Raw genomic sequence first — 27,938 nt, 5'->3', positions numbered from 1 at the left:
TAAATACTGTAAAGGTTGGTGTGCGGTCTCAACAATAATTCTTTCACCTTGAATATAACTGCGGAAATTCTGTAATGCCCACACCGTGGATAATAAAGCCTTTTCGCAGTCTGTAAACTTCATCTCTACTGGGGACAATGTTTTGCTAGCGTAGGCAATAACCTTACTGACATTCTCTTGTTTCTGGTAAAGAACAGAACTCATACTTACCTGCGTGTACCCTGTCTCAAGATAAAAGGGTTTACCTCCTTCTGGATATGCAAGGCAAGGAGCCTGGGTGAGTCGAACCTTCATTTCCTTTACAGCGTCTTCCTGTTCCTTACCCCACGACCATCCAATGTCTTTCTTTAGCAGATGAAGAAGCGGTTTGCTTATTTCGGCGTAGTTGTCAATGAACTTACGGGAATAGTTTACCATCCCTAGAAACGATCTCAACTCTTTCAGATTAGTAGGGACCTTACAGTTTAGCACGGCCTCAACCTTTTTCTTTTGGGGATTTAGACCTTCCGAAGTAACTTCATGACCTAAGAAATTTACACGTGTGCGACGCCACTGGGCTTTTTGTAGGGACAATTTCGCCCCGGCTGATCTTAACTGGCCTAGGACATGTCGCAGTTCTGTAAGTTGTTTGGTCATGTCAGTACTCTTGATTAGGATGTCATCAACATACGCCAGTGTTCCTCGCTCTAGGGCATCTGGCATAGCCTTATGCATAAACACAGCGAATTCATGGCCAGAATTGATAAACCCAAAAGGCATACGCACCCAACAGAATTGTTGGTTCCCAAAACTGAAAGCTAGTTTATACTGGTCTTCTTTACTGACTTTAATGGTCCAGTAACCTTGGGCACAATCAAGGGCTTTGAATACCTGGGACCCTTGGAGTTGGGCAAGACACTGGTCTATATATGGTACAGGCCATCCTGACATGTAAACACGCTTGTTTAGTTGTCGGAGGTCAGCGCACAAGCGCCACTGTCCATTGGGTTTCAAAACACCCAGGATTGGGTGATTATAGGAGCTGTGGATGGGCCTAATTATACCCCGTTCATTTAACTTCCTAATAATCTCGGCTAGAGACTCATAGGAGGCCAAAGGAAGTCTATATTGTTTGACGAACACTGGTGGGGCCTTTGGGTCAGTCTGGATTCTGGCGAAGTGGAGTTCGGTACTCCCACAATCGTAAGAATCCTTGGAAAAGATCTCCTGGAATTCAAAGAGGAGTTCACGGAGCAATTGTCGCTCGAGATCATTTGAACATGCATCTGCTAGTGCTATTATCTCTTCAACTATCTCTTTGAATCCAGGAAAGCTTTCAGGCTGCCCTATCTCATATGCCTCTTCAAGTCTGGTGGTTAAATCACTAGGTGTATATCGGGCACTCTCCTCCCATTCATGTCCTTTGGGGCACTCTTGTTCTTTAATCGGTTGATCAAAGACAAGGGATGTCTCTTCAATTCTACAGGTACCATCTTTAGAATCAAAGGGATAAATGGACTCAATGGTGAACATACCTTCGGGTAAAGAATTGAACGATTGTTCAACTAATTGCTCCTCAGATAAATATTCCTCAGGTATGAGTCCAATCACTTGGTTAGTGACTCCAAATGTGTAATACCCTGTCTCTACCGCAAGACCGATAAGGGTGTCCTTGGGTAGGCTCAGGTCCTGATTCGAGAGGTTGTGTATGTAGATATATATAGGGGATTGATGCGTGTTGATCAGAGGCGTGTGGGTAATTTTTAGTCCTTCCCTCTGCATTCTCTGGGATAGGCATACTAGCGCATCTGACCCTTTTAATCTTTGTCCCCTTTTTATTTTTACGGGGAGTAGAAAATTATTTCTGCCTTTGGGCACGATCATTTCTTGGGCTACCTGAACCTCAACAGCATAAGGCATCTGCTGTTGGAATTTCAGGGCTAAATTTACATCCTGGTATCCCTCAGGGTCCCCCTTTAGTCGACTCCATAAACAGTCATTGATTAAGTCAATTTGAGTGGCAAACCGATGCAGTAAGTCGTTGCCAATATATATTTGGTTTTGGGGATTATCCAAGACTATGAACACGTGAGTGGTTGTCTTATTACCTATAGTAATGTTTAACAGGCATCTAGCAATGGAATTATAATCCTCCGAATCATCAATGGCGTCTGAAATCCAATGACGTTGAGGAGTGGATAAATGGATCATTTCTATCTCAGTCATATGTTTTAAGAGCCCATGGCTCACAAAGCTATGCTCTTGCTTTAAATCAAGTTTGGCATATTTTGACCTACTAAGACCATTTATCTGAATAGGGATAAATAGGTCACTGTTAACCCTTTCCACTCTTGTCAGGAACTGAGTGTGGCTTCCCCCTTTCCTAGTTTTATTCTCCTGATGGAAAGACATGGTCAGTACATTATCTAGGAGGGAGATCTATTTTATTTTATCACAGGGAATTTTAAACACATGGTCATCTCCTCCCACTTCAAAGCTTTTGTGGTCAGGTTGGATGGCTGTTACATCAGGTAATTGACTATTTCTGAAATTAACTTCCAGGGAACCAGGCCTTTCTTCCACCAGGTGGCAGTGTTGCCGGGAATGGGGAGTCTGAAGTCTCTCATATTTAATTGGTGTATTGACTTGGGACCACAATACCTTGTTCACACAATCAACAATAGTGTTGAGCCTTTTAAGAAGGTCTATTCCAATGATCATGTGATGGTGTGGGAGAGTGGCAATAATAACAGGGTGCCTAAGTTCCTTATTACCTAATTTAAGTTTAAGCCAGGCAGTACCCCTAACTTCTAGTGGTTCTCCACCTACCCCTACCAGGGAACAATCAAAGCTCCTAAGTTTTGGTTTCTTGTGCATTGAATTTGTTACTCGATTAAAATGCTCCTCTGACAGGATTGTGGCTTGGGACCCAGTGTCAATTAGGCCTAAAATTGGGTGATCACTGGCATCCTGTATTTTCACCGTAGTGAAATATCTCCCATCAGATTCGTTTTAACTCACACATGAAATTGGCATGGTTGAAGATCTGGGAACCTGTCAATAATTTACAATCAGCATTGATCTCACCACACGTCACAGATTCTGTGCGCTTATTATTCCTTCTGGCTTGCCTGTTGGACTTCCTCAAGACGGAAGCGCAATGAGTGGGGTGCGCTCCGTCAGACTGGTCATTTATGACTATCCCCAATGGCTCGGCTAGGTTAGAGGGGTTAAGTGAACACTGCAAGGCAGGAGGGGAATTAACAACCAACATTTGATCCTCCCTGGCCCTATGACTATGTTTCTCAATTGTGGGCACATCAGGGGTAGAGCATGCGCCCCCTTTTGCTGCATACAGTGTTATCCCCTCTGGGCCTATCGGGGGGAGGTCTATGCATTCTGTGACCCTTGGTTGGTCACAGGAGTTGCCCCTAAAAAAATGGGTTGTTAGATTGGGTGTTCATGAATTGTGTTATTTGTCCGACCATTTGATTCACCTGCTCCTCGATTTGTCCTATACGTTGGTTGAGGGTATTTTGGTACGTTTGGCCCTATTTTGTCTGACCCTATAACGTTCCGGATGGGACTGGGTAGATGTCTCAGACTCATAACCACTCCTCAGGCCCCGATGCTGGGAACTCTCTCTCGGAGGTCCCCGTATTTCTCCTTGACCTTGGGGAACTTGGGGAACTGCACCAATCCGGGGTGCTCCCTCTCGTTCCTGGTCAGGAGGCGACCTATGGTCATTGTGGTTCTCAATAACATTAGGGTTTCTCATGAAGTTTGGGTCCTGGTTAAAGTTGGGGTTTCTGCCAAATCTGTTGTACCTACGGAAGTTGGGGTTTCTTTGGAATCTGGGATACCCATGGAAATTGGGGTCTCTGTGAAAGTTGGAGTATCTATTAAAATTGGAGTTTCTGTCAAAGTGGGGGTACCTATTAAAATCGGGATCCCTATTGAAATTGGAGTCTCGATTGAAATCAGGTTGGAACCCCTGGGAATATTCCCTCTTGCCCTTTCTGTGTTGTGGACCCCTTTCACTTTCACTACTGTACCCACGTGGCCTCTGTCTGTCCCCCACCGCTGGCTGGGGTCATGGTGCGACTCCGGGAGGTCTAATGGGCCTTCCATCTCGGACTGCCTCTGCATAAGATTTTCTCTCTGTCTGCGCACCCGAAGGTTGAGGGGGCATGGTAGTGGCCGCTACTATTTTAGGGTTCTGCTGGGCCTCTCTTTTTACCCCACTTTCACTGGACTGTTGGATTGAGAAAAGGTAGTCACTCTCCCTTACTAACCAATCCAGGGAGCGTCCTTTCTTAAAGTCTTGTGCAAGACCTAATTTTATATAAGCAGGTAATGCTTCATAAAATAAGGTCTTGAATTCAGACTGATCAGGATTGGGATCCTTTTCAGCCAGAAAATAGGCATTTTTCAGTAAGGCCAGAAACTCTGTAGGGCTCTGATTCTGACCACATTTTAGATTATAGGCCGCAGCCTTGGCAGACGTTGTAGTTTTATATGGTCCAAACTCCATTTGACATCTATGTTTAACCTCCTTCCATGACTGACCATACAGGGCTTTTAACGAATCAAAGAATTGTCTGTTTTTACTTTCAAATACCCAAGGTAGCAAATCAATTTTTGTACGATCGTCCTCAATGCCTAAGATTTCTAAGGTACGTTCGTATGTTCCTAGATGGTCAGTGATGGCGGGGGATCCTTTTTTAGAAAAGACAGGAACAGTTTCTTTTAAAAATCGGATGATTTTGGGGGTGTCATATCTTTTAAAAAGGACCCTGGGCCTCCTTTCCTGTTTATATGAAGCCCTATCCATTTCCTCATCTGTATACTCTGGGGAGTACCTTTGAAGCCTAGGGGGTGACCCATATTCAGACTCTGATTGGCTATACCTTACCTGTCTCTCCCGCTGATATGGAGATCCCCCTCTTTTTATTTCCTGTTCACTATTATCACCCAGATGCATTAATTTGTGATTTATCATGGATGTTAAATCCCCTATCCGTTTCTCCAATACTTTCTGCTCTGATCTTATAATCTCAATTTCTGTGTTGTTTGTTTCATCCTCAGTAATAGAGTTATGTTTCTTAGGGGTTTCTCTTTCTTGTCTATAAGATTCTATTTCTTGTTTAAGTGTTTGATATTTTTCTTTTAGCTTCCTAAATTGGACACGGGTTTCCTCATATAAGGTTTTACTATTTTGAACCTGGATAAGTAATTCCTCCTCAATTCCCTTAGATTGGTTAATTCTAGTCTCAGCCCATTGGAGTTTTTCTAAAAGGGATCCTATGTCTTGGTTTTTGTTTATCAAGAGGGAGCGGGTTTCCAATAATTCTTTCTTTAAGGCGGGCATTTGTGTGATAAATTCATTACACAAAAACCACAGAGTAGGCCATGTCTTCATAATGAGACGGTCTTGGACCTTCGTGTCCTTCTCATTAGCATAGGCCCTTATAAGTTGGTAAACCCGGCCGCCTTCAATAAACAAATTATCAGTTAAACTCTGAGCTTGCTCTTTTTCATCCTTGACATACTTCTCTAAACTGCATCCTATGTCTAATCTTCTACGAAGGTGTTCAACTATTCCATAATCAACAAATTTATGTAATGTTTCTCGATTTTTATCAGTATCTTTAGCGGGGGTAGTGGCCATTGTTGGGATGGTTTCACCTTCCTGGCTGTGCCTAGATGGACTTGATTCACTGTGATTTCCTGCCATGCTAGGACAATAGATATTTTTGACAATGTATATGGAGATACAATCACCAGTATGTTTTGTTATATGGTAATATTTCCTTACAAGCGATCTCAGCACGTGCCTCCAATTAATATGTTGTGCGTTTTGGTATAAAATTTGACTATTTTTAATTTATTACTAAAAGGCGATGTCTGAACTATCAATAGAATTATGACGCAGTGCCTCCAGCCGATTACGGCAAATAATTTAATAACTAAGAAAGACCCAATCAATTTTGTTCAGACCTCCAATAATATACCATAACAATTTTCCTGAGCCCTTGGTGCTTACGGTGAATTCTTACCAATATATAAATATCTCCCAATTAAATTAATAAATATAATTTATTAAGATACGAGTATAATTATATATTTACATACAAAACTAAATTTACTGGTGATTAATATTCCACACACAATATCAAAAATACGTTGCACAGATACAATGTGATTAGAATTAAATTTTTTTTTTTTTTTTTTTTTAAAAACACAGAATTAAATATAACCCGAGAAAAAGTAAAATTAACTGTGAATTAAAATATTAAAAACAAAATGCCTGACCACTCTTAAGGCAGTTTCTCACTTTCCGCGGCCGTAGGAAAGAAAGGAACTTATCTTAAAGAGCCACACCCTATTATTACCAATACACTTAAATTCAGCCTTAACTCTAGACAAACACTTGAAATTCATAAAATCAATTGATTCAGGGAAAAAGAAAAATTAACATATAGAGTTGCTCTACCCAATGTAAATGACCATATATGTATCATTTCAGACAATGTCATACAATTCCTATTATCTTGGGAGTAAATGGGTTAAATTATTAAGTCTATCTCTCACCACTCCTTCCAAGGAAAATGTTCAAAGTAAAGTAGTTAGTCTCTCAGCAGGAGATCAGCTAATGGGCAGTGGTCAAAATGGCAGCAGTCTTTTCCTGTGTCCTTCCTTAGGCGTGTTCTTTAGGGTTTTTTTTTTTTTCAGAGTCCTTTGTTTTTCCAGGGGTCCTTATTTATATGATCAGAAACTATTAATTGAAATGACCACTCCCCAACCAATATTGACTGTCTCCTCAGTGGTGGTTTCCAGAAGTGGGCAGTGACTGGTCATTTGTCACCTGCCCATTGGTTAACAGTTAGTCGCATCATTGCAAATGGGATTGTCCTATAATGTGATGTGGGAGTTGCTATAAACCATATATGAATTATATTTTTGGGGATTTGGTGATTTCTGCTTTTTATAACATTTCAATATTTTGATCCAAGATTATGTTTTCTTTTCGGTAGTGTCATTATTAATAGCTGTATTCATTTCCTGTAGGAATAATTCCATAATCCTTGTGTAATATTATTTTAAGTACAAGAGATTTATAGGGATATCTCATGCTAGTGTAGTTTATAGCATCATTGAACATTATTTGTGATTTGGTGGGTGAGCCATCTCTATTGATGAATTATTCTTGTGAAACATTATCCCCTACATATAACAACAAAATTCAATATATGGTGATAACTGGATACACACACATGCACATACATATACACACACATATTCACATACGCACATGTAGATATACCATACACATGCATATACCTGCACACCTACACGCATATATATATATATATATATATATATATATATATATATATATATATAAACATATCTACATACACAGATGCACACATACTAGTCACTATTTTGTTGAAGAGGCTTATGTATTCAGCTGAGTCAATACTATTGCGTCTCAGGAAGAGTTAGTTTTCACCCTAGAACAATGGGGACCGTCTTATTGCTTTGTTTCTTCTGTTGATTAAGTTTCTTCTTCAAACTTTAAGCTCCAGCTGTTATCACATCTCTTTGTATAAAACCTTGAAAATGGGGACGTTTTTGTATGGCCAATTGTCTCTGACTAATTACACAAACCTGTCTTAATTTGCACTGTTGAAGGTTTGGTCAAAACTATTGTGTGTGTGTGTGTGGCCAGTTTTTTTTTTTTCTTACAGAGGTTGATGTGTCAGGCTGAGGTCACTGTAAGTGTCGCAAATATATTTCATCATTTAAAATTTTCATATATCGATAACCTGACAATCCGCACCTTTTATTCAAGGGGTGCGGCACTTGGCTCCCCCAAGGAGGGCTACTTTGCCTCCCTGGGATCTGACTCTGGTTTTGTCGGTGTTACAAACACCTCCTTTCGAGATCAGAAAGATTCCTCTGTCTGTCTTGTCACAAACAGTGGCTTTTCTGGTGGCCATCACGTCGGCTCGCAGAGTGTCTGAATTGGTGGCCTTGTCCTGCCGTTCTCCTTATCAGGTAGTTCATAGGGATGAGGTGGTTCTGCGACCGAGTCAAACTTTTCTTCCCAAGGTGGTTTCTTCACTCCACCTTAATGAGGATATTGTGTTGCATTCGCTGTGCGCACGGCCCAAACATCCTAAGGAGTTTGTCTTGCATTCTCTGGATGTGGTCCGGGCGGTCAAGGTCTACCTGTCCGCCACGGAGTCAATTCGGCAGTCTGACTCTATTTGTTCCTGAGGGATCTCTGAAGGGATCGGCCGCCCCCACGGCGACCATTTCTAAATGAATCAGATAGACGATTGTTCAGGCCTATTCTATCAAGGGTCAGGTTCCTTCTTTCCCGGTAAAGGCTCATTTTACTCGAGCTGTTAGTGCCTCTTGGGCTTTTTGCCATCAGGCGTCTGTGGCTCAGGTGTACAAGGCGCCACACTTTCACAAAGTTTTACAAACTTGACATTTTGGCATCTTCGGATGCTTCCTTTGGCCGCAAAGTTTTGAGTGCGGCAGTTGTTTGAGGGGGCATTAATTTTAATGTCTTTCCTTGATGGGGTGTTTTTTCCAGTTTTTTCTGTGGGCTCAGGTTGTTACTAGCCCGGTTATTTGCGTTACCTTCTTATCTGGTTGCATTGCTTTCCCACCCCTCATACCTGCACTGCTTTGGGACGTCCCATTAGTGAAGGCTAATACCATCGGGCGGCGACTGTCAGAGGACGTAAGAGAAAATAGAATTTTTGTAAGAACTTACCGTAAAATTATTTTCTCTGAGTCCTCTGACAGTCGCCGCCCCCACCCCTCTGGTTTTTGGATCTGGGGGTTGTTGCCTTCCGGTACTGCTTGCTACGAAACTGAAGTAATATCAGATTGGGTTTCTGCTAATGGCTGTGGGATGGCCCCCTAGTGGCATGCTGAGGTACAAAAGTTTATTTTTTTGTACAGTGCCTTGCGAAAGTATTCGGCCCCCTTGAACTTTTAGAACTTTTGCCACATTTCAGGCTTCAAACATAAAGATATAAAACTGTAATGTTTTGTGAAAAATCAACAACAAATGGGACACAATCATGAAGTGGAACGTAATTTATTGGATATTTCAAACTTTTTTAACAAACAAAAAACTGAAAAATTGGGCGTGCAAAATTATTCAGCCCCTTTACTTTCAGTGCAGCAAACTCTCTCCAGAAGTTCAGTGAGGATCTCTGAATGATCCAATGTTGACTAAATGACTAATGATGATAAATAGAATCCACCTGTGTGTAATCAAGTCTCCGTATAAATGCACCGGCACTGTGATAGTCTCAGAGGTCCGTTTAAAGCACAGAGAGCATCATGAAGAACAAGGAACACACCAGGCAGGTCCGAGATACTGTTGTGGAGAAGTTTAAAGCCGGATTTGGATACAAAAAGATTTCCCAAGCTTTAAACATCCCAAGGAGCACTGTGCAAGCGATAATACTGTGCAAGCGATAATATTGAAATGGAAGGAGTATCAGACCACTGCAAATCTACGAAGACCTGGCCGTCCCTCTAAACTTTCAGCTCATACTAGGAGAAGACGGATCAGAGATGCAGCCAACAGGCCCATGATCACTCTGGATGAACTGCAGAGATCTACAGCTGAGGTGGGAGACTCTGTCCATAGGACAACAATCAGTCGTATACTGCACAAATCTGGCCTTTATGGAAGAGTGGCAAGAAGAAAGCCATTTCCTAAAGATATCCATAAAAAGTGTTGTTTAAAGTTTGCCACAAGCCACCTGGGAGACACACCAAACATGTGGAAGAAGGTGCTCTGGTCAGATGAAACCAAAATCGAACTTTTTGGCAACAATGCAAAACGTTGTTTGGCGTAAAAGCAACACAGCTCATCACCCTGAACACACCATCCCCACTGTCAAACATGGTGATGGCAGCATCATGGTTTGGGCCTGCTTTTCTTCAGCAGGGACAGGGAAGATGGTTAAAATTGATGGGAAGATGGATGGAGCCAAATACAGGACCATTCTGGAAGAAAACCTGATGGAGTCTGCAAAAGACCTGAGACTGGGACGGAGATTTGTCTTCCAACAAGACAATGATCCAAAACATAAAGCAAAATCTACAATGGAATGGTTCACAAATAAACATATCCAGGTGTTTGAATGGCCAAGTCAAAGTCCAGACCTGAATCCAATCGAGAATCTGTGGAAAGAACTGAAAACTGCTGTTCACAAACTCTCTCCATCCAACCTCACTGAGCTCGAGCTGTTTTGCAAGGAGGAATGGGCAAAAATGTCAGTCTCTCGATGTGCAAAACTGATAGAGACATACCCCAAGCGACTTACAGCTGTAATCGCAGCAAAAGGTGGCGCTACAAAGTATTAACTTAACGGGGCTGAATAATTTTGCACACCCAATTTTTCTGTTTTTTATTTGTTAAAAAAGTTTGAAATATCCAATAAATTTCGTTCCACTTCATGATTGTGTCCCACTTGTTGATTCTTCACAAAAAATTACAGTTTTATATCTTTGTTTGAAGCCTGAAATGTGGCAAAAGGTCAAAGTTCAAGGGGACCGAATACTTTCGCAAGGCACTGTATATGCCAGTTATAAAACAATAATCCTGCCACTTTATAAAACTCTGGTTAGGGCACATTTTTGAGTATTCTATCCAGTTCTGGTCACCAGTCCTCAGAAGGGATGTGCTGGAGCTGGAGAGCCCAAAGAAGGGCAACAAAATTAAAAAGGGGATTGGAGGACCTCAATTACGAGGAACGACTAAGAGCACTAAATTTATTCTTGCTGGAGAAGAGACATGATATTGATTTTATAAAAATCTTAAAGGTGATCCCAACGTGGGAAAAAAACTATTCAGTTTCAGGGAGCGTAAGAGGAAACACAAAGGGATTAGAGGAAAAGAAATGTAACCTTAGGCTGGGATATGGGAAATGATTGACACTAACAAACCTACATAGGTTGAACTAGATTGACTATTGTCTTTATTCAACCTATATATATGTGTTTATATACAGTCAGGTCCATAAATATTGGGACATCAACACAATTCTAATCTTTTTGGCTCTATACACCACCACAATGGATATGAAATTAAACAAACCAGATATGCTTTAACTGCAGACTTTCAGCTTTAATTTGAGGGTATATACATCCAAATCAGGTGAAAGGTGTAGGAGGAATTAAAACAGTTTGTATATGTGCCTCCCACTTTTTAAGGTACCAAAAGTAATGGGACAGATTAACAATCATAAATCACTTTCATTTTTTAATTTTCATTGCATAACATTCCACTTCTTTCCCTTAAACTCTTTGGTTGCTTTCGCAGTATGCTTCAGGTCATTGTCCATCTGCACTGTGAAGCGCCATCCAATGAGTTCTGAAGCATTTGACTAATTATGAGCAGATAATATTGCCCGAAACACTTCAGAATTCATCCTGCGGCTTTTGTCAGCAGTCAAATCATCAATAAATACAAGAGAACCAGTTCCATTGGCAGCCATACATGCCCACACCATGACACTACCACCACCTTGCTTCACTGATGAGGTGGTATGCTTTGGATCATGAGCAGTTCCTTTCCTTCTCCATACTCTTCTCTTCCCATCACTCCGGTACAAGTTGATCTTGGTCTCATCTGTCCATAGGATGTTGTTCCAGAACTGTGAAGGCTTTTTTAGATGTTTTGCAAACTCTAATCTGGCCTTCCTGTTTTTGAGGCTCACCAATGGTTTACATCTTGTGGTGAACCGACTGTATTCACTCTGGTGAAGTCTTCTCTTGATTGTTGACTTTGACACACATACACCTACCTCCTGGAGAGTGTTCTTCATCTGGCCAACTGTTGTGAAGGGTGTTTTCTTCACCAGGGAAAGAACTCTTCGGTCATCCACCACAGTTTTTTTTCCGTGGTCTTCCGGGTCTTTTGGTGTTGCTGAGCTCACTGGGGCGTTCTTTCTTTTTAAGGATGTTCCAAACAGTTGATTTGGCCACACCTAATGTTTTTGCTATCTGTCTGATGGGTTTGTTTTGTTTTTTCAGCCTAATGATGGCTTGCTTCACTGATTGACAGTGAGAGTGACAGCTCTTTGGATCTCATATTGAGAGTTGACAGCAACAGATTCCAAATGCAAATAGCACACTTGAAATGAACTCTGGACTTTTTATCTGCTCCTTGTAAATGGGATAATGAGGGAATAACGCACACCTGGCCATGGAACAGCTGAGCAGCCAATTGTCCCATTACTTTTGGTCCCTTTAAAAAGTGTGAATCACATATACAAACTGTTGTAATTCCTACACCTTGTACCTAATTTGGATGTAAATACCCTCAAATTAAAGCTGAAAGTCTGCAGTTAAAGCACATCTTGTTTGTTTCATTTCAAATCCATTGTGGTGGTGTATAGAGCCAAAAAGATTAGAATTGTCGATGTCCCAATATTTATGGACCTGACTGTATATATATGTTATAATTTTTTTTTTTTTTTTTTTACAAAATTATTTTTATAGGTTTACCTGTAGGTACAACTTCAAAGTACACGTTTACTACCACTTTAATATCGAGCAACTCTGGGGAGATCTCAAACACGCAGTTCATGCAAGAAAGATGACCAAAGACTTTGCATGACCTGGAGACATTTTGCCAAGACAAATGGGCAGCTATACCAACTGCAAGAATTTGGGGCCTCATAGACCACTATTACAAAAGACTGCACGCTGTCATTGAGGCTAAAGGGGACGGTACGCAGACTTTTGAACAGGGTCCATTTCATTTGTTTACTTGTTGACTGGTTTTGTTTTATGATTGTCATTCTGTCATGACCTACAGCTGAATATGAATCCCATTAAGCCCCTTTCACACTGACACACCTATGGGGTATGCCTGCCAGTTTTTCAGGCGGACCTGATCGGACCCTCCATTATCAGTGGAGAGGTGGATATGAACAGCCATGTGTTTGTTTATACCAGCCGACATCCAATCCACTAAAAACAGACGGATGGAGATCTGTTCCTCCTACATCTAGCGGATCGGATGGTGTAAACAGACAGGCGGTCCCTATACATCTGTTCTCCCACAAAAGAGAGAGGGCTGTGTCTTCTCTGCATAAGCGGGACAGACATGGACCAGCCATCTGCCTGCTCAGTGGTAATCTGCGAACAAATTCCCCTCTGGTACATTCTGTAGATTACCAATTCTTCAAAGGTATGGAAACTTTAGAACACAGCTGTAATTAGATGGTAAAAACATTCATAGCACTAAAGGCGATTACTGGATACCTAATTGCAGGTGAGATCCTATTATTGCGATTTGGTAGGTGTTTATATATCACCAGTGGATATATTCTAATAGTATAAAAAAGTAGCTAGTATGAAAAAATGAAGAAGGCGCTGGTGTCGATGAATGGGTGTTCTTTAGGTAAGTATAGTAGGGGATGACTGAAAGTGCACACAATAGAGCTATTAATACTAGTGTGGGCCAATCTGTACCTGAACCACTATTCTGAAGTGTGAATATTTGCCCTTTAGTAAGATAAATACACATCTGGGTATGTTCAAAATAAATGTATATAAACATATATTTGCAGTGCCCCTATTATTGTGAAAAAATAGTAAATAAATATACAATATATAACAAAATTGGTGCACTTGTTGGCTGTATTTGTCACATAAATGACACAATGGTTGGCCAATCAATAGCCACAATTATGCAATTATCGACTGACGTGACACTAGTTCGTGCAGTATTGCAGCATAAAGAAATATATAAATAAATCTTCAATTCGGGTGCTCCACCTCGTGTTCTTGTGATAGTGTGGTAATCAAGCCTGCTTACCAGATATCATCAGGTTACACAGACCTATTAAGCCTTTAGATCTGTATTAAATTAGGATGGATCAATCCTCCACATCAAGTCTCTTCTGGTTAATACTCTTAGTGGGAATGGATATTATCACAGGAATAAAACCTTCTCCTTACTCCTCCTTATCTCCGAGCCATTGGGTGTTGGTCTCAGGCAGGTAAGTATATATAAAGACAGTGGGAAGCCAAAATTGTGTGATAACATTTATTTAAATAAATAAAATAAAGAAATAAATTTGGCTGCTTATATTTAAGTTTTTATTTTATTTACTATAGATCATAGATTTTGATATTGTGATTTACTATTTTTATATGTTTTGTATGACATGTTGGTTATGAAAAATTAATAAAAAGAGTTTAAAAAAAAAAGTGTGCCCCCCTGGCACACGGTGAAGGCGCTATTTGCTATTCAAGGGTATTGGTAATAATCACTGTATATCCCTCTGCACTTTGCATGTATGTCTGTGCAGCCCTTGTAGCGTGGCTGCGGTCGGCGTGCGTTCCAACTGATAGGCGGAAGTGGCGTCGCTGGCTCTCAGTGTTTCCTGGTGTGATCAAGACCACAATGCATTTCGCTCTGAAGCGTCATCAGGAAGTCTCTTACTCAGGGCACATATTCACACTTCAGAATAGTGGTTCAGGTACAGATTGGCCCACACTAGTATTAATCGCTCTATTGTGTGCACATTCAGTCACCCCCTACTATACTTACCTAAAGAACACCCATTCATTGACACCAGCGCCGCCTTCATTTTTTCATACTAGGTTTTTTGTGTTTTACACAATAAAAAAGGGGCAGCAGGTACAAACCTATTATTGCCAGATAGCAGAACCAGGCGCCTTCACCACTATAATTACATAAAAAAGTAGCTGTCAGTTACCAAGATATAGGGAATATTTTTTTAGAGTTTTGGCTAGCCTTGTACATCATTACACAAGTTTTCTTCTCCCAGTTGAATGTGAACCATATTGACAATTATATGGCTAATTACACTTTGATGTTGGAATCTGATCTCTTTGTGCTTTACTATAAAATGCCATTCAGACATACACTTACCGGCCACTTTGTTAAAAAACACCTGTTCAATTGCTTGGTAACACAAATTGTTCATCAGCCAATCACAAGTGAGCAACTCAATGCATTTAGGCATCTAAATGTGGTAAAGACGACTTGCTGCCGTTCAAGCCGAGCATCAGAATGGGGATGAAAGGGGATTTAAATTGCTTTGAACGTGACATGTTTGTTGGTGCCAGTCTAGCTGGTCTGAGTATTTAAAAAACTGCTGATCTACTGGGATTTAGCACGCACAATCATCTCTAGGAATTACAGAGAATGGTCCGAAATGGAGAAAATGACCATTGAGCGGCAGCTGTGTGAACGAAAATGCCTTGTTGAGGTCAGAGGAGACTGGGCAGACTGGTTCAAGATGATAGAAAGGCAACAGTAACTCAAAAACCACTTGTCACAACAAAGGTATGCAGAATATCATCTCTGAACGCATAACACATCAAGCCTTAAAGCTGGTGGGCTACAGCAGCAGAAGCTAGGAACAGGAAACTGAGGCTACAATTCTCACAGGCTTACCAAAATTGGACAATAGAAGATTGGAAAAACATTGCCAGGTCTGATGAGTGTCAATTTTAGCTGGGACATTCAGATGGTAGGGTCAGAATTTTGCATAACCATAAAAGCATGGATCCATCTGGTCTAGTATCAATGGTTCAGGCTGGTGGTGTATTGGTGTGTGAATATGTTCTTGGCACACTTTAGGCCCCTTTGTACCTATTCAACATTGTTTAAATTCCATAGCCTACGTGAATATTGTTGCTGACCATGTCCATCCCTTTATGACTACAGTGTACATATCTTCTGATGGCTACTTCCAAGGTAATACACCATGTCACAAAGCGCAAATCATTTCAAACTGGTTTCTTGAACATGACAATGAGTTCACTGTGCTCCAATGTCCTCCACAGTCACCAGATCTCAATCTAAAAGAGCACCTTTGGGATGTGGTGGAATGGGAAATTTGCATCATGGATGTGCACCTGACAAATCTGCTGCAACTGTGTGATGCTTTGTCTCTATGGATCAAAATCTCTGAGGAATGTTTCCAACACCTTGTTGAATCTATACCACGTCAGTTCTGAAGACAAAAGGGGGACCCAAACCCATACTAGCAAGGTGTACCTATTAAAGTGGCCTGTGAGTGTATGTCCTCACCTCTATTCAACTGAATTTTCCTTGGCCAGGGGGATTTTAAGATTTGCTATACCCCCTTATGTGCACAGACAGGACAAACTCTATGATGTTTGGTTAGATATTCGTAAAGTTTTGATTTAATAGTACATTTAAGTAAATGTAAGATTTTTTTTTGTATCCAGTTAGTTTTCGTTTAAAAATGTTTTTATAGCACCATCTAGATCGTTGCTTGGCATGGCGGTAGTTGCGTATTTGATGTATGGTTTAACAGCAATTGTAGAGATACCGCTGAAGTTTTTTTTTTTCCAATTCCTATTTCAGTGGTTTACATTATACTCTTGGGTTTAACTTGGGTCCCCACGGCAATAATGTTATGGTATTTAGAATTTTTTTAATAAGGTGTAATTCAGCACAAAACCAACAAAAACAATAGTTCAATGTGGTGGCTGGATTTGTTTTCTGTTGTAGGGTTTTTCCCCCTGTTTTCACCTGGTGATCTGGCCAGTGCCACACACCTCTTATTAGAGTGCCTACATTTTGAATGAAGGAGGAACAGAGACACTTTTGGACATCCGCATTATCAGTCTGGAAGGAGGGGAATTGAGTGTTGGATGCAGAGTTAGATGCGCAAACAAATAGTAGCCAAACTCCAGCTAAGGCTTTTGGAATGAAGATTTTATATAAATAAAAAGCTGATCGTTGTAAGTGCCCCTGTCAGTGGTAAATAGTTTCAGTTGAAAAACGCTTACTGGCAGGGTCACCAGGTGAAAATAAAATAAACATTTAAAAAAGCCTATAAAAAAGAAAGAATGTAGCCATGATATCTAGGAATTGCTAAGCTGCAATATAGTATTTGCTTTTGGGTTTAATACTGCTTAAATCAAATTGTATATTAGTTGACTTTTCTGAGCCTTATGCCAGCCACATGTAATACAACTTGATTGTGCAGTCTTTATTAGATTTACCATCTCTGTGCTGACTGGATATACATTGAATTAATTACTTTTGGCTTTTCCTTGCACACCCAAAGTTTTGAATTTAAACTTGGCAATAAACATATTTAGATCTATTAACAACTCTATCATGCAAGGGCCTGCCTGATTGAGTAAAAAATGAACAGGCTGTTTTGGTAGGTCCTTGCATTATACCATTTAGGTAAATCTAAAGGAGATTGCTTAATTCACATTGTAACTTTGCCATCCTAAAGCCTCTGTAGTTCAAATGTATTACAATTCTTTTGGAAATCCTGCTTTCAGTGTCACAATGCCTAATTTTCCAGAAGAGAATGCTGGTCACTCCAGCCAACTCCCTGTGCAAGGCAGCACTGACTTGATGGTGCCAGCAATGCCCAGAGTAGGGCTGGTTACTACATACCTAATGGAATGGATAGCTGTTCATCTTACCACCCAGCTCTATTTATCCTGCACCTCTACCATGCAGCATTGCTGTGATCTTAGCTGCCTTGATGCTGACCACACAATCATTTCAGGTCTGCCTAGCATGGTACAGGAGTGCTCAGTCAACGGTTGCCAGTGTAGTTTCTCCTACTATGAAACTGCTGTGTTCCCCATTCAGAGGTCAGTGCCTTATAGATATAGTAAGGTTGAAAAGACACACATTTATATAGACCAGGGATATGCAAACTGTGGCCCTCCAGATGTTGCAGAACTTCAAGTCCCAGACTAAAAGCCACAAGCATGACACTCAGAGGCATGATGGGACTTATAGTTTTGCAACAGCTGGAGGGCCACAGTTTCCTCATCCCTGATATAGACCTATCAACAAAAAAAACTGTGAATACACAATCCTAAACCCACAGGTGGTCCAGAGGAAGTGCAAAGAAAACAAATTAGGCGTAATCCAGTTTGCTCCAACCGGACAAACATTCCTTTCTGATCCCCAGGAGGCAATCAGATATTCCCTGCATCAACTACACCTGGTGTTATTCGCTGTAAATGTTGTTCTTCAGCTATAATGTATTGTGACTCTCGTGCGATCATGGTATATTGGATATAATCGGGTAAAATTAATCCCTGGGTGCTGCAAGTACTGAACTGGTGCCTGAACAGTATAAATAGTAACTTAAAAGGGTAAATTAGTACTGCGCTCCTGGGGTTTAACAACAGATAAACAAGCTCTTCAAAAGGTTAGACAAGTACAGAGAGAAAAATCCATGGAACTGAAACTCTTAAAAATTAATAACATATGAATCCAATTCAATATTTGGTTTTGAAATATTGAATTTGATTCATATGTTATTAATTTTGAAGAGTTTCACTTCAGTTATATTTTGTGCATTTAAGAGTCCATCCAACTCTTTTAAAACAATTTACTGAGCTGGGCAGAACTAGTTCTTGAGGGAGTCTATTCCACATATTTTACAGCTTTTACTGTGTAAAAGCCTTTCTGGATCTGGAGTGCCCCCTTGTCCCCTGTAATGACCTGAAAGTGAATAACTCAACATCCAAGCTCACTATATGAACTTCTTATGTATTTATACATGGTGATCAATTCCTCTGTTTAATTGCCTCTTCTCAGTTTACCAGTTCTTCGATATCCATATTGTGAACAGGTGCCCTTTGCATAATAGAGCTGCATACAGCCCTGGCCAAACGTTTTGAAAATGACACAAATACATTTCACAAAGTCTGCTGCCTCAGTTTTTATTATGGCAATTTGCATATACTCCAGAATGTTATGAAGAGTGGTCAGCCCTGCCACAAAAGGACCAGCTGATATGTCAGTGATTCTCTTGCTAACACACGTGTCGGTGTTGACTAAAACAAGGCTGGAAATCACTCTGTAATGCTGTTTAAGTGGAAAAAAAAGACTGGAAGCTTTAAAAGGCGGGTGATGCTTAAAATTGTTCCTCCTCTGTTAACCATGGTTACCTACAACAAACGTGCAGTCATCATTGCTTTGCACAAAAAAAAGGTTTCACAGGCAAGGATATTGCTGCTACTAAGACTACACCTAAATCAACCATTTATTGGATCATCAAGAACTTCAAGTAGACAGGTTCAGTTGTTAAAGCTTCAGGGAGCCTAAAAAAGTCCAGCAAGCACCAGGGTTCAGCTGCAGGATCAGGGCACCACCATCAGGAATGGCAGCAGGCAGGTGTGAGTGCATCTGCATGCACAGTGATGGGAAGACTTCTGGAGGATGGCCTCTACAGGAAAAACATCAGGGACAGGCTGATATTCTACAAAAGGTAAAGGAATTGAACTGCTGAGGACTGGGGTATAGTCATTTTCTCTGAATCCCCTTTCTGATTTTTTGGGGCATCCAGAAAAAATCTTGTTCGGAGAAGAAAAGGTGAGCGCTACCATCAGTCCTTTGTCATGTCAACAGTAAATCATCCTGAGACCATTCATGTGCGGGGTTTCTGCTCAGCAAAGGGAATGGGCTCACTCACAATTTCTCTATCGCTCATTGACAGACGTAGTCTTCTTGATTCTCAAGAGCTGGGTTATGTTGTCTCCGCAGGAGTAGGACTAGGCAGAATGACAAAACGTTCTGGCTCCACCCTAGGGGCAGTCCCTGAGGGTATATCCTCCCTCTCTCTGCTACAGGGAATCAGTTTTTTTCTGTCTAGTCAGGAGTAAGGACCTAAGTTCCTTGCTGGGATCTTTTGGTCCTGGCAAGACTTTTTTTCTTTAAGAAAAATACATTTTTTAGGTAGTTTTCTCCAGTGTTTTTTCCTGTGAGATCTTCAAGCAAAAATGCCGGACTGGGCGACACTTGTGGTCACCCCAGCCGGCCTACGAGCGCGCGCAGACCATGGCATTGCGCTTGGTCGGCCGCGACATATTCAAGTAAGTATGCGGGGCCGGGCGACGGGCTGGATGTTGAGATCCAGTGGTCACCCCGGTTTCTGCCTAAGAGCGCGTGCAGACCAGTGCGCTGAGTCGGCCGCGACGGAGTCCCAGCAAAGGGACTGACTTTGCGAGTTAAAAGCTCGCTTGGACGCCAGGTACCAGAGAGTCGAGGCGTCCACAAACCCCCACCCCGGTGGAGAGGGTATTGTGAAGAGAGGGTGCCTGTCGGTTCGGTATGGTGAGTAAACGTTCCCTTTTTTCCTCATTATGAGGCAGTATATATTATGGGCCCCTCCATATATGGTCAGTATATATCTGATACTTACAAGTCCCCCTTGTAATACAGCATGTGTTTGTGGGAAGTGGACTTGGTTTAAGAGCTAACACTCTACCCAGCAGACTGTAAATTACAGCAGACATAGGAGGTATAATCCTACCTTATGTGCAGTGTATCTCTGTAGATCCATATGTCACCTCTTAGCAGAGTGCAGGTGGATGTGCTGGGAAGACGATATCGGCGGTCCGCCGCCATTTTGCCGTAGACCGAATGCATGTATGTCCTCAGGTCACGCCGGCCGCCATGTTTTTGGAGTCTTATGTCTCTTCTATGGGGGCGGCCATATTTTGTGAGCCCAGCTACCTCGTGGAGGGCTGGGAACGCCGGAAGGCGTACACAGGGGGCGGAGCCACGCCTTCTGCCCGGGAAAAAAGCAAACAGCTCCTTCCAGTCTGTGTAAGACAGACGCTGACTGCAGTTTGTTGGAAACTGCACTGCATCGGTTGGTGAGCTTTGGGGGTCCCTCTCTCTCTCTCTGGGATCGAGAAGCAGGTACTCTGAGGGGCGCTATTGCGCTAGGGGGAGACACACAAAAAAAGAAAAAAAAAAAAGAAAAAGTTTTTTGTTTTTGCTGGCAAAGGTGTCCTGTATTAACATGGACCCTGCCACTCATGTATCTCCTCCGGATCCCCTCGAGGGGTCTGCGGGATCCTCCAGCACCCCATTGACAATTGAATCTTTGTCAGCTATTATGGAAACTTTTGTGTCCCGGGTGGAAGTGGCTTGTCAGGGACAGGGCGCAAGAAAGCGACCCCCGCCTAACCCCTTATTATCTGAAACTTCGGATTCAGACTCTGAGCCTATTTCTGCAGTTGCAGGTACTTCATCTGGTATTGGTGTCTCGGGTCCTGTCTCTTCAGACAGTGAGGAGGATGTTTCGGCATCCGCCATAGCCCGAGAGGAAGCGTTGGTAAACGCACTCATTGTATCTGTTCAAGAGACTTTAAGGTTACAGGGTACTCCATCGGAAATAGCTGAAACTGAGATCCCTTTTGGGACTAAAAAGCGCATCAAAGTGGCGAAGGTTTTTCCATTGCCCAAATGTTTTGGCAATCCAATCGAAGAAGAATGGCGTCTGCCAAAACGCACTTTTAATATTTCTAAACGCATTGACAGGCGTTATCCGTTTGAGGAAACCCTTATTAAGAAATGGACAGAACCACCTGTGGTGGATTCACCTATTGCTAGATTGAATAAAGCCACGGTTATTCCTTTAGAAGACGCTCCGTCTTTTAAAGATCCAGTGGATCGCAAGATAGAAGCTATGTCTCGCACCATGTTTTCCTTGATTGGATCAGCTTTCAGACCAATAATTGCTATTGGTCTGGTTTCGCAGGCTGTAACTGAATGGACCAAGTGGTTACGCCGGGACTTAGAAGAAGTCCCTCAGGCGGTATCAGATTTGTTGGAACAAATGATACAGGGGTTACAGTTTGTATGTGATGCGGCGTTAGACGCCACTCCATTAATGGCGCGAGCATCAGTCTCAGCAGTGGTTCTCAGGCGTACACTGTGGCTAAAAGGTTGGTTAGCCGACCAAGGTTCCAAAAAAGCATTGGCTAATATCCCCTTTTCAGGAGAGCGTCTATTTGGAGCCAACTTAGATGAGATCATTAAGGATCTCACCGGTGGAAAAAGCACCTTTTTACCGCAAAATTTTAAAGGTAGAGGAACTCGTCAAAGACGAGGGCCTTCTTTTTCTGCTCACAAGAGGTTTTTTCGTCCAGCGGGTGAAAAAACTAAGTCCTCCAAAGCTCCTACAGGAGGCGTCAGGGGTCGTTGGTCGGGCAAGCAAAAGCCCGCCCCCTCCAGACCTGAAGATAAACCATCCAAAGCCTGAAGGTGCGCCCCCACCCATAACTGGGGTGGGGGGACGTCTTCGCCGGTTCCCGGATCCATGGCTTTCCAGAATCCCGGACAATTGGGTTTGCGAAGTCATAAGGTCAGGGTACAAGATCGAGTTTCGATCTCTCCCACCGGCGCGATTCTTCCCTTCCAATATTCGTCTATCCGCAGATCGTTTAGAAGATCTGAGGAGAGCAGTCACAGATTTACTACAACAAGGAGTGGTAGTCCACGTTCCTTGGACAGAACGGTTTCAAGGGTTTTATTCAAACCTGTTTACAATACCCAGGAAAGAGGGCAAAGTGCGTCCAATTCTGGACTTAAGAGCACTCAATTCTTTCGTCAACATAAGAAGATTCAGAATGGAGTCCATTCGCACGGTAGCAGCCTTCCTGCATCCAGGGGATGTCCTAGCGTCCATAGACATCAAGGACGCCTATCTTCACATTCCCATTTTCGCAGGACATCAGCGTTTTCTACGCTTTTCCGTAGAGGAGAACCACTATCAGTTTGTGGCGTTACCTTTCGGTCTCGCCACGGCTCCGCGGGTCTTCACAAAGGTGTTGGCCCCAATGTTGGCACTTCTGCGCCAAAGAGGTATATCGATTCTAGGTTACCTAGACGATCTTCTGCTTCATGCAGAGTCTCCTCAGACCTTGCTACAAAACATAGAAATTACTATGATTTCTTTACAGGAATTCGGGTGGCTGGTGAACCAGCAAAAGTCATTTCTGGTTCCCACCCAGAGGCTCGAATATCTGGGTCTAATTCTAGACACAGTCAGGACGAGAGTTTTCCTTCCGGTAGGGAAACTTCGAAAGATTCAATCAGCAGTCCAGTTGTTACTGTCCAACAGCTGGTCTTCCCTTCGGACGTGCATGAGGGTTCTGGGGTTGATGGTGGCTTCATTCGAAGCAGTCCCATTTGCCCAGTCCCATACCCGAATTCTTCAGCAAGAGATTCTTCTCAGATGGAATCGGAATCCGGAATCCCTGGACAATCAGATACGATTGAGCAAACAGACCAGAGAGTCTCTGGTCTGGTGGCTTCGGTCTCCGATGCTCAGCCAGGGAAAGTCATTTCTGCCAATATATTGGACGATAGTGACCACGGATGCCAGTCTATCCGGATGGGGAGGAATTCTTGGTCAGTTATCTGTCCAGGGACTTTGGTCCCCGGAAGAATCCAGGTTACCGATAAATGTATTGGAACTGAGAGCGATCAGACTTTGTCTGATTCACTGGACCGAGCAGCTCCAGGGCAGCCCGGTTCGGATCCAGTCGGACAATGCCACGGCCGTGGCTTATGTCAATCATCAGGGGGGCACCAAGAGTGTCCGAGCGGCCAAAGAAGTGGCTTGCATTCTTCGCTGGGCGGAACGATTTGTTCCAACAATCTCTGCGATGTTCATTCCGGGGGTGGAGAATTGGCAGGCAGATTATCTCAGCCGTCAGACCCTGGATCAGGGGGAATGGTCCCTCCATCCAGACGTTTTCCACCAGTTGTGCCTACGGTGGGGCACCCCGGATGTGGATCTGTTGGCATCACGATTCAACAGGAAAGTTCAGAGATTCGTGGCTCGCTCCCGCGATCCTCTAGCAGAAACCGCAGACGCACTGATCGCCCCGTGGGGGCAATACCAGCTAATATATGCCTTCCCTCCTCTCGCGTTACTGCCAAGACTTCTTCGCAGGGTAGAGGAGGAAGGAATCCCAGTAATCCTGGTAGCTCCGGACTGGCCTCGTCGAGCTTGGTACGCCGACATGGTCAGACTGGTGGCGGACGTCCCATGGAGACTTCCTCTCAGGGAGGATCTACTGTCTCAGGGACCGATCTTCCATCCTGCTTTACGATCGCTGGCTTTAACGGCCTGGCTATTGAGACCCAGGTGCTGAAGGACAAAGGTTTGTCAGCTTCAGTTATTCCTACTCTAGTTGAAGCAAGGAAAGCGACTTCCAGAAAGATTTATCATCGCACATGGAAGTCCTACATTGCATGGTGTGAACCTTTGGGGTTCCGTCCTCGGTCTTATTCGATTAGTCGAATATTGGCTTTTCTGCAACAAGGGGTTGAGCAGAAACTGGCCTTGAGTACTATCAAGGGTCAGGTCTCAGCATTAGCCATCTTCTTTCAGAAGCCTTTGGCTACTCATTCCTTGGTGCGGAATTTCATCCAGGGGGTGCGACATCTGGCTCCGCCAGTGCACGCGCCGTTACCCCCCTGGGATCTTAATCTAGTGTTGTCGGTTCTTCAGAAACCTCCCTTTGAAGATATTAGGGAGATTCCTCTACCCACGTTGTCCCAGAAGGTGGCCTTCTTGGTGGCTATTACTTCTGCACGCAGGGTGTCAGAACTGGCCGCATTATCTTGTCGTTCACCATATCTGGTGGTTCATAGAGATAAGGTGGTTCTTCGTCCGAATCCATCCTTCCTACCAAAAGTGGTTTCAGAATTTCATCTGAATGAAGAAATTGTATTACCTTCCCTGTGTCCTAAGCCCAGTCATCCTCGGGAATTTGCTTTGCACTCCTTGGATGTGGTCCGGGCGATCAGGGTATACTTGAAAACGACAGACTCGTTTCGCAAGACGGATTCACTTTTTGTGATCCCAGATGGACCCAAAAAGGGGTTGCCTGCATCTGCCGCGACCATTTCCAGATGGATCAGACAGACGGTAGTGCAGGCTTATTCTATTAAGGGTCGGGAGCCCCCGTTCCCTGTTAAGGCGCACTCCACTCGGGCACTTAGTGCGTCATGGGCCTTTCGCCATCAGGCGTCAGTGGTCCAGGTGTGCAAGGCGGCTACCTGGTCGTCGGTGCATACCTTCTCTAAACATTATAAAGTTGATGTAATGGCATCGTCTGATGCCTCATTTGGCCGCAAGGTTTTGCAGGCCGCAATTTGAGGAGACCAGTGGTCTACCTCGAGGGTTTTTTTCCGTTGGAAAAATTTTTCTTTAGCCTCATTCTTTGTTTATAATGAGCCTTTAAAACTTCTAGTTTGGCACCGGTTGGGCCTTCTAGATTGGATTTGATTTTGTCAATCCCACCCCTCATTTGTGGCACTGCTTCTGGATGTCCCAGCTCTTGAGAATCAAGAAGACTACGTCTGTCAATGAGCGATAGAGAAAAATGGATTTTTGTAAGAACTTACCGTAAAATCCTTTTCTCTTAAGCTCATTGACAGACGTAGTACCCGCCCCTCTATCATTGAGTTGGGTTGGGTTAAATTCTCTGTACTGCTTTAAACAGAACTGATTCCCTGTAGCAGAGAGAGGGAGGATATACCCTCAGGGACTGCCCCTAGGGTGGAGCCAGAACGTTTTGTCATTCTGCCTAGTCCTACTCCTGCGGAGACAACATAACCCAGCTCTTGAGAATCAAGAAGACTACGTCTGTCAATGAGCTTAAGAGAAAAGGATTTTACGGTAAGTTCTTGCAAAAATCCATTTTTTGCCAAAGAACACAGCTGTGAATAAACATCCCCCGGGAGCAACTTCTTCCAACCATCCAAGAACATTTAGTGACAGACAGTGCCTTTTCCAGCATGAAGGAACACATTGCCATAAGGCAAAAGTGATGAAGTGCCTTGGGGAACAACACATCAAAATTTTGGAACCATGGACAGGAAATTCTCTAGACCTTAATCCCATTGAGAAATTGTAGCCAATCCTCAAAAGGCAGGTGAAAAAAAAAGAAAATCACAAATGCTGACAAACTCCAAGCATTGATTATGCATGAATGGCCTGCCATCAATCAGGAGGTGGTCCATAAGTTAATTAACCGCATGCCAGGGCGAATTGCAGAGTTCTTAAAAAACAAGGGGCAACACTGCAAATATTGACTCTTTGCATAAACATAATGTTATTGTCAATCAAAGCCTTTAACACATGAAATGCCTGTCATTATACTTCAGTATACCATAACCTCTGACAAAAACCTAAAAAAACTGAAGCAGCGGACATTGGGAAAATGTTTGTGTCGTTCTCAAAACTTTTACCAGGACTGTACAAAGATAGCAATGACTCTTCCTGTTCTGCCTATAACTGCCCTTCTCTTTTTCTCTTTACAGCTCAGTTCCTATGAGCTGTCTTGGAGCTAAATTCATGATTAGTAGAGTTTGAATAATAATTCTCTGTCACTGCGCACATGATGTTCATTAGAAAAAGGCTCTTGGGAGATGTAATTCTGCAAGGTGTGCATAATTTAATAGAGAGTGAAATTGTGCAACCTGCTGATTCCTTATCTTAAAAGCTGCCCCTTCAGGAATTTTCTGAAGCTTTGTAATGACCTCATAAGGAGTAATTAAATGGTTACTGATTACTTGCTACGGGAACAAATTAAAAGAAAACCTAAATGCTGTGACAAGTTCTAGAGGGGAAGAGAGCGCATCGGTGGTAAAATTCAGGTCATGCCAGCAGATGAGCTTTTTGAAATTGTACAGATTGTGTGCACATGGCCAGGTTTACACTATGGCAGACTATGAATGAATATCTGTATCAACTCAGTAGCTCCATATATTGAAAAAGCGAGTGAAACCAAAAAGTACACAGTTAACAGTTGTGAAATTAAATGTAAGAAACTGAAGGATGAACAGCAAATAGGTTAAAAGCATTACATGTTATATCAACCTGTACTTTATAAAAAGACTATATATTCAGTGCTAATTATATAATTTCTTATTCCACAGAATATTCATGATTCTGTTGCCTACTTGGATATATCCCAAAATCCAGATTCCCAGATGCTGAAACCCCCACAAAAGCCTGAACTTAGACTGGCTCAAGTCCAGAATCCCAAAGGCATTGCCTTGTCATGGAACATCACTCATGCTGATCCTAGCTGTGCACCTGCTCAAGTCTATTGTCTTTATGTTCACCAAGAAAATCCGAACAACTCCAAAAAACTATGGAAGAAGATTGGCGAAATTAAAGCATTGCCATTACCAATGGCTTGTACGCTAACACAGTTTGTTGACGATGCAACATATTCTTTTGTCTTAAGGGCTAAAGATGCCTGTGGTCGTTTTGGACCACTTTGTGATATACAATCAACTACTTTAAAGTCTCTAAACCCCACAAAAAAAACATAGCTTGCTAAACTTTTATTACTATTTTCCATATAAGTTTTTCACTCACATTGAGTTCTACTGACTTTATTTTATTTTACAATGAAGTTTTTTTTAATACTTTTGTTATTTTTTTTTTTTTTCTTGTGCTGTCTTGTTTGTGTTGTCTTGTTGTTGTGGCATTATGCTGATGGCTTTTTGTTTTGTTTTTCTTACTTTGTATGAATAACAAGGTATTTAATTTACAGAGCCACCAGCATATTTTAATACTGAGCTCATGATTTCTTTAAGAGCCGGTTCACACTACCGCGACCAGAAAGTCGCCCCATAAAGGAGCGACTTTTTAGCGTGACTTTGAAGAGACTTAAATGATAGGCGACTTTGTCTGTGGGGAATGTTTGGCAAATCTTTTTCTTCTTCCTGAAAAGTCTGATAAGTCGCGTGAAAATAGAAAAGGATCCGACTTACAGGCGACTCCCATTGAAGTCTATGTGCACAAGTCGGATACAAGTCGCCTTGAAGTAGTACAGGAATCTTTTCTGAAGTCAGAGCGACTTCAGTAGTGCATATTAAGACGACTCTCATTCATTTACATTGAATTTGTGATGACAAAGTCTTGGGGCGACTTGAGGGCACACAAGTCGTGTCCCATGTCGGAGTAGTGTGAACCGGCTCTAAGACGTGTGTTGAATGTTTACAATAATTATAAAGAATTTTTAAAAATATTTTTATTACAGTATAATATACATACAGTAGTTCAGGGGGAGGGGGGTTTAAAGTGCACAGACAATAA

The 27,938-nt window shown here is 42.4% G+C and overlaps 2 protein-coding genes across 4 annotated transcripts in view; one reads left to right on the top strand and one right to left on the bottom strand.

Moving 5' to 3' along the window:
* ATF7IP2 (activating transcription factor 7 interacting protein 2) overlaps positions 1–27,235 on the top strand; it is a 564,057-nt gene extending 536,822 nt beyond the window's left edge. For both annotated transcript variants that reach the window (XM_082260703.1, XM_082260702.1), the window contains one exon: positions 26,768–27,235. In XM_082260703.1, the coding sequence (XP_082116829.1) occupies positions 26,768–27,169 (402 nt within the window). In that variant the 3' untranslated portion in view covers positions 27,170–27,235. The remainder of the gene's footprint in view (positions 1–26,767) is intronic.
* The window catches only part of EMP2 (epithelial membrane protein 2), a 594,685-nt gene that overhangs the window by 342,936 nt on the left and 223,811 nt on the right, over positions 1–27,938 (bottom strand). The window lies entirely within an intron of this gene.

The sequence above is a fragment of the Pelophylax lessonae genome (assembly GCF_965119305.1).
Source record: "Pelophylax lessonae genome assembly, chromosome: 6".
NCBI classification, from domain to species: domain Eukaryota; kingdom Metazoa; phylum Chordata; class Amphibia; order Anura; family Ranidae; genus Pelophylax; species Pelophylax lessonae.
Note: the sequence above shows the minus strand (reverse complement) of the source record. Positions and strands in the feature narration are given on the sequence as shown.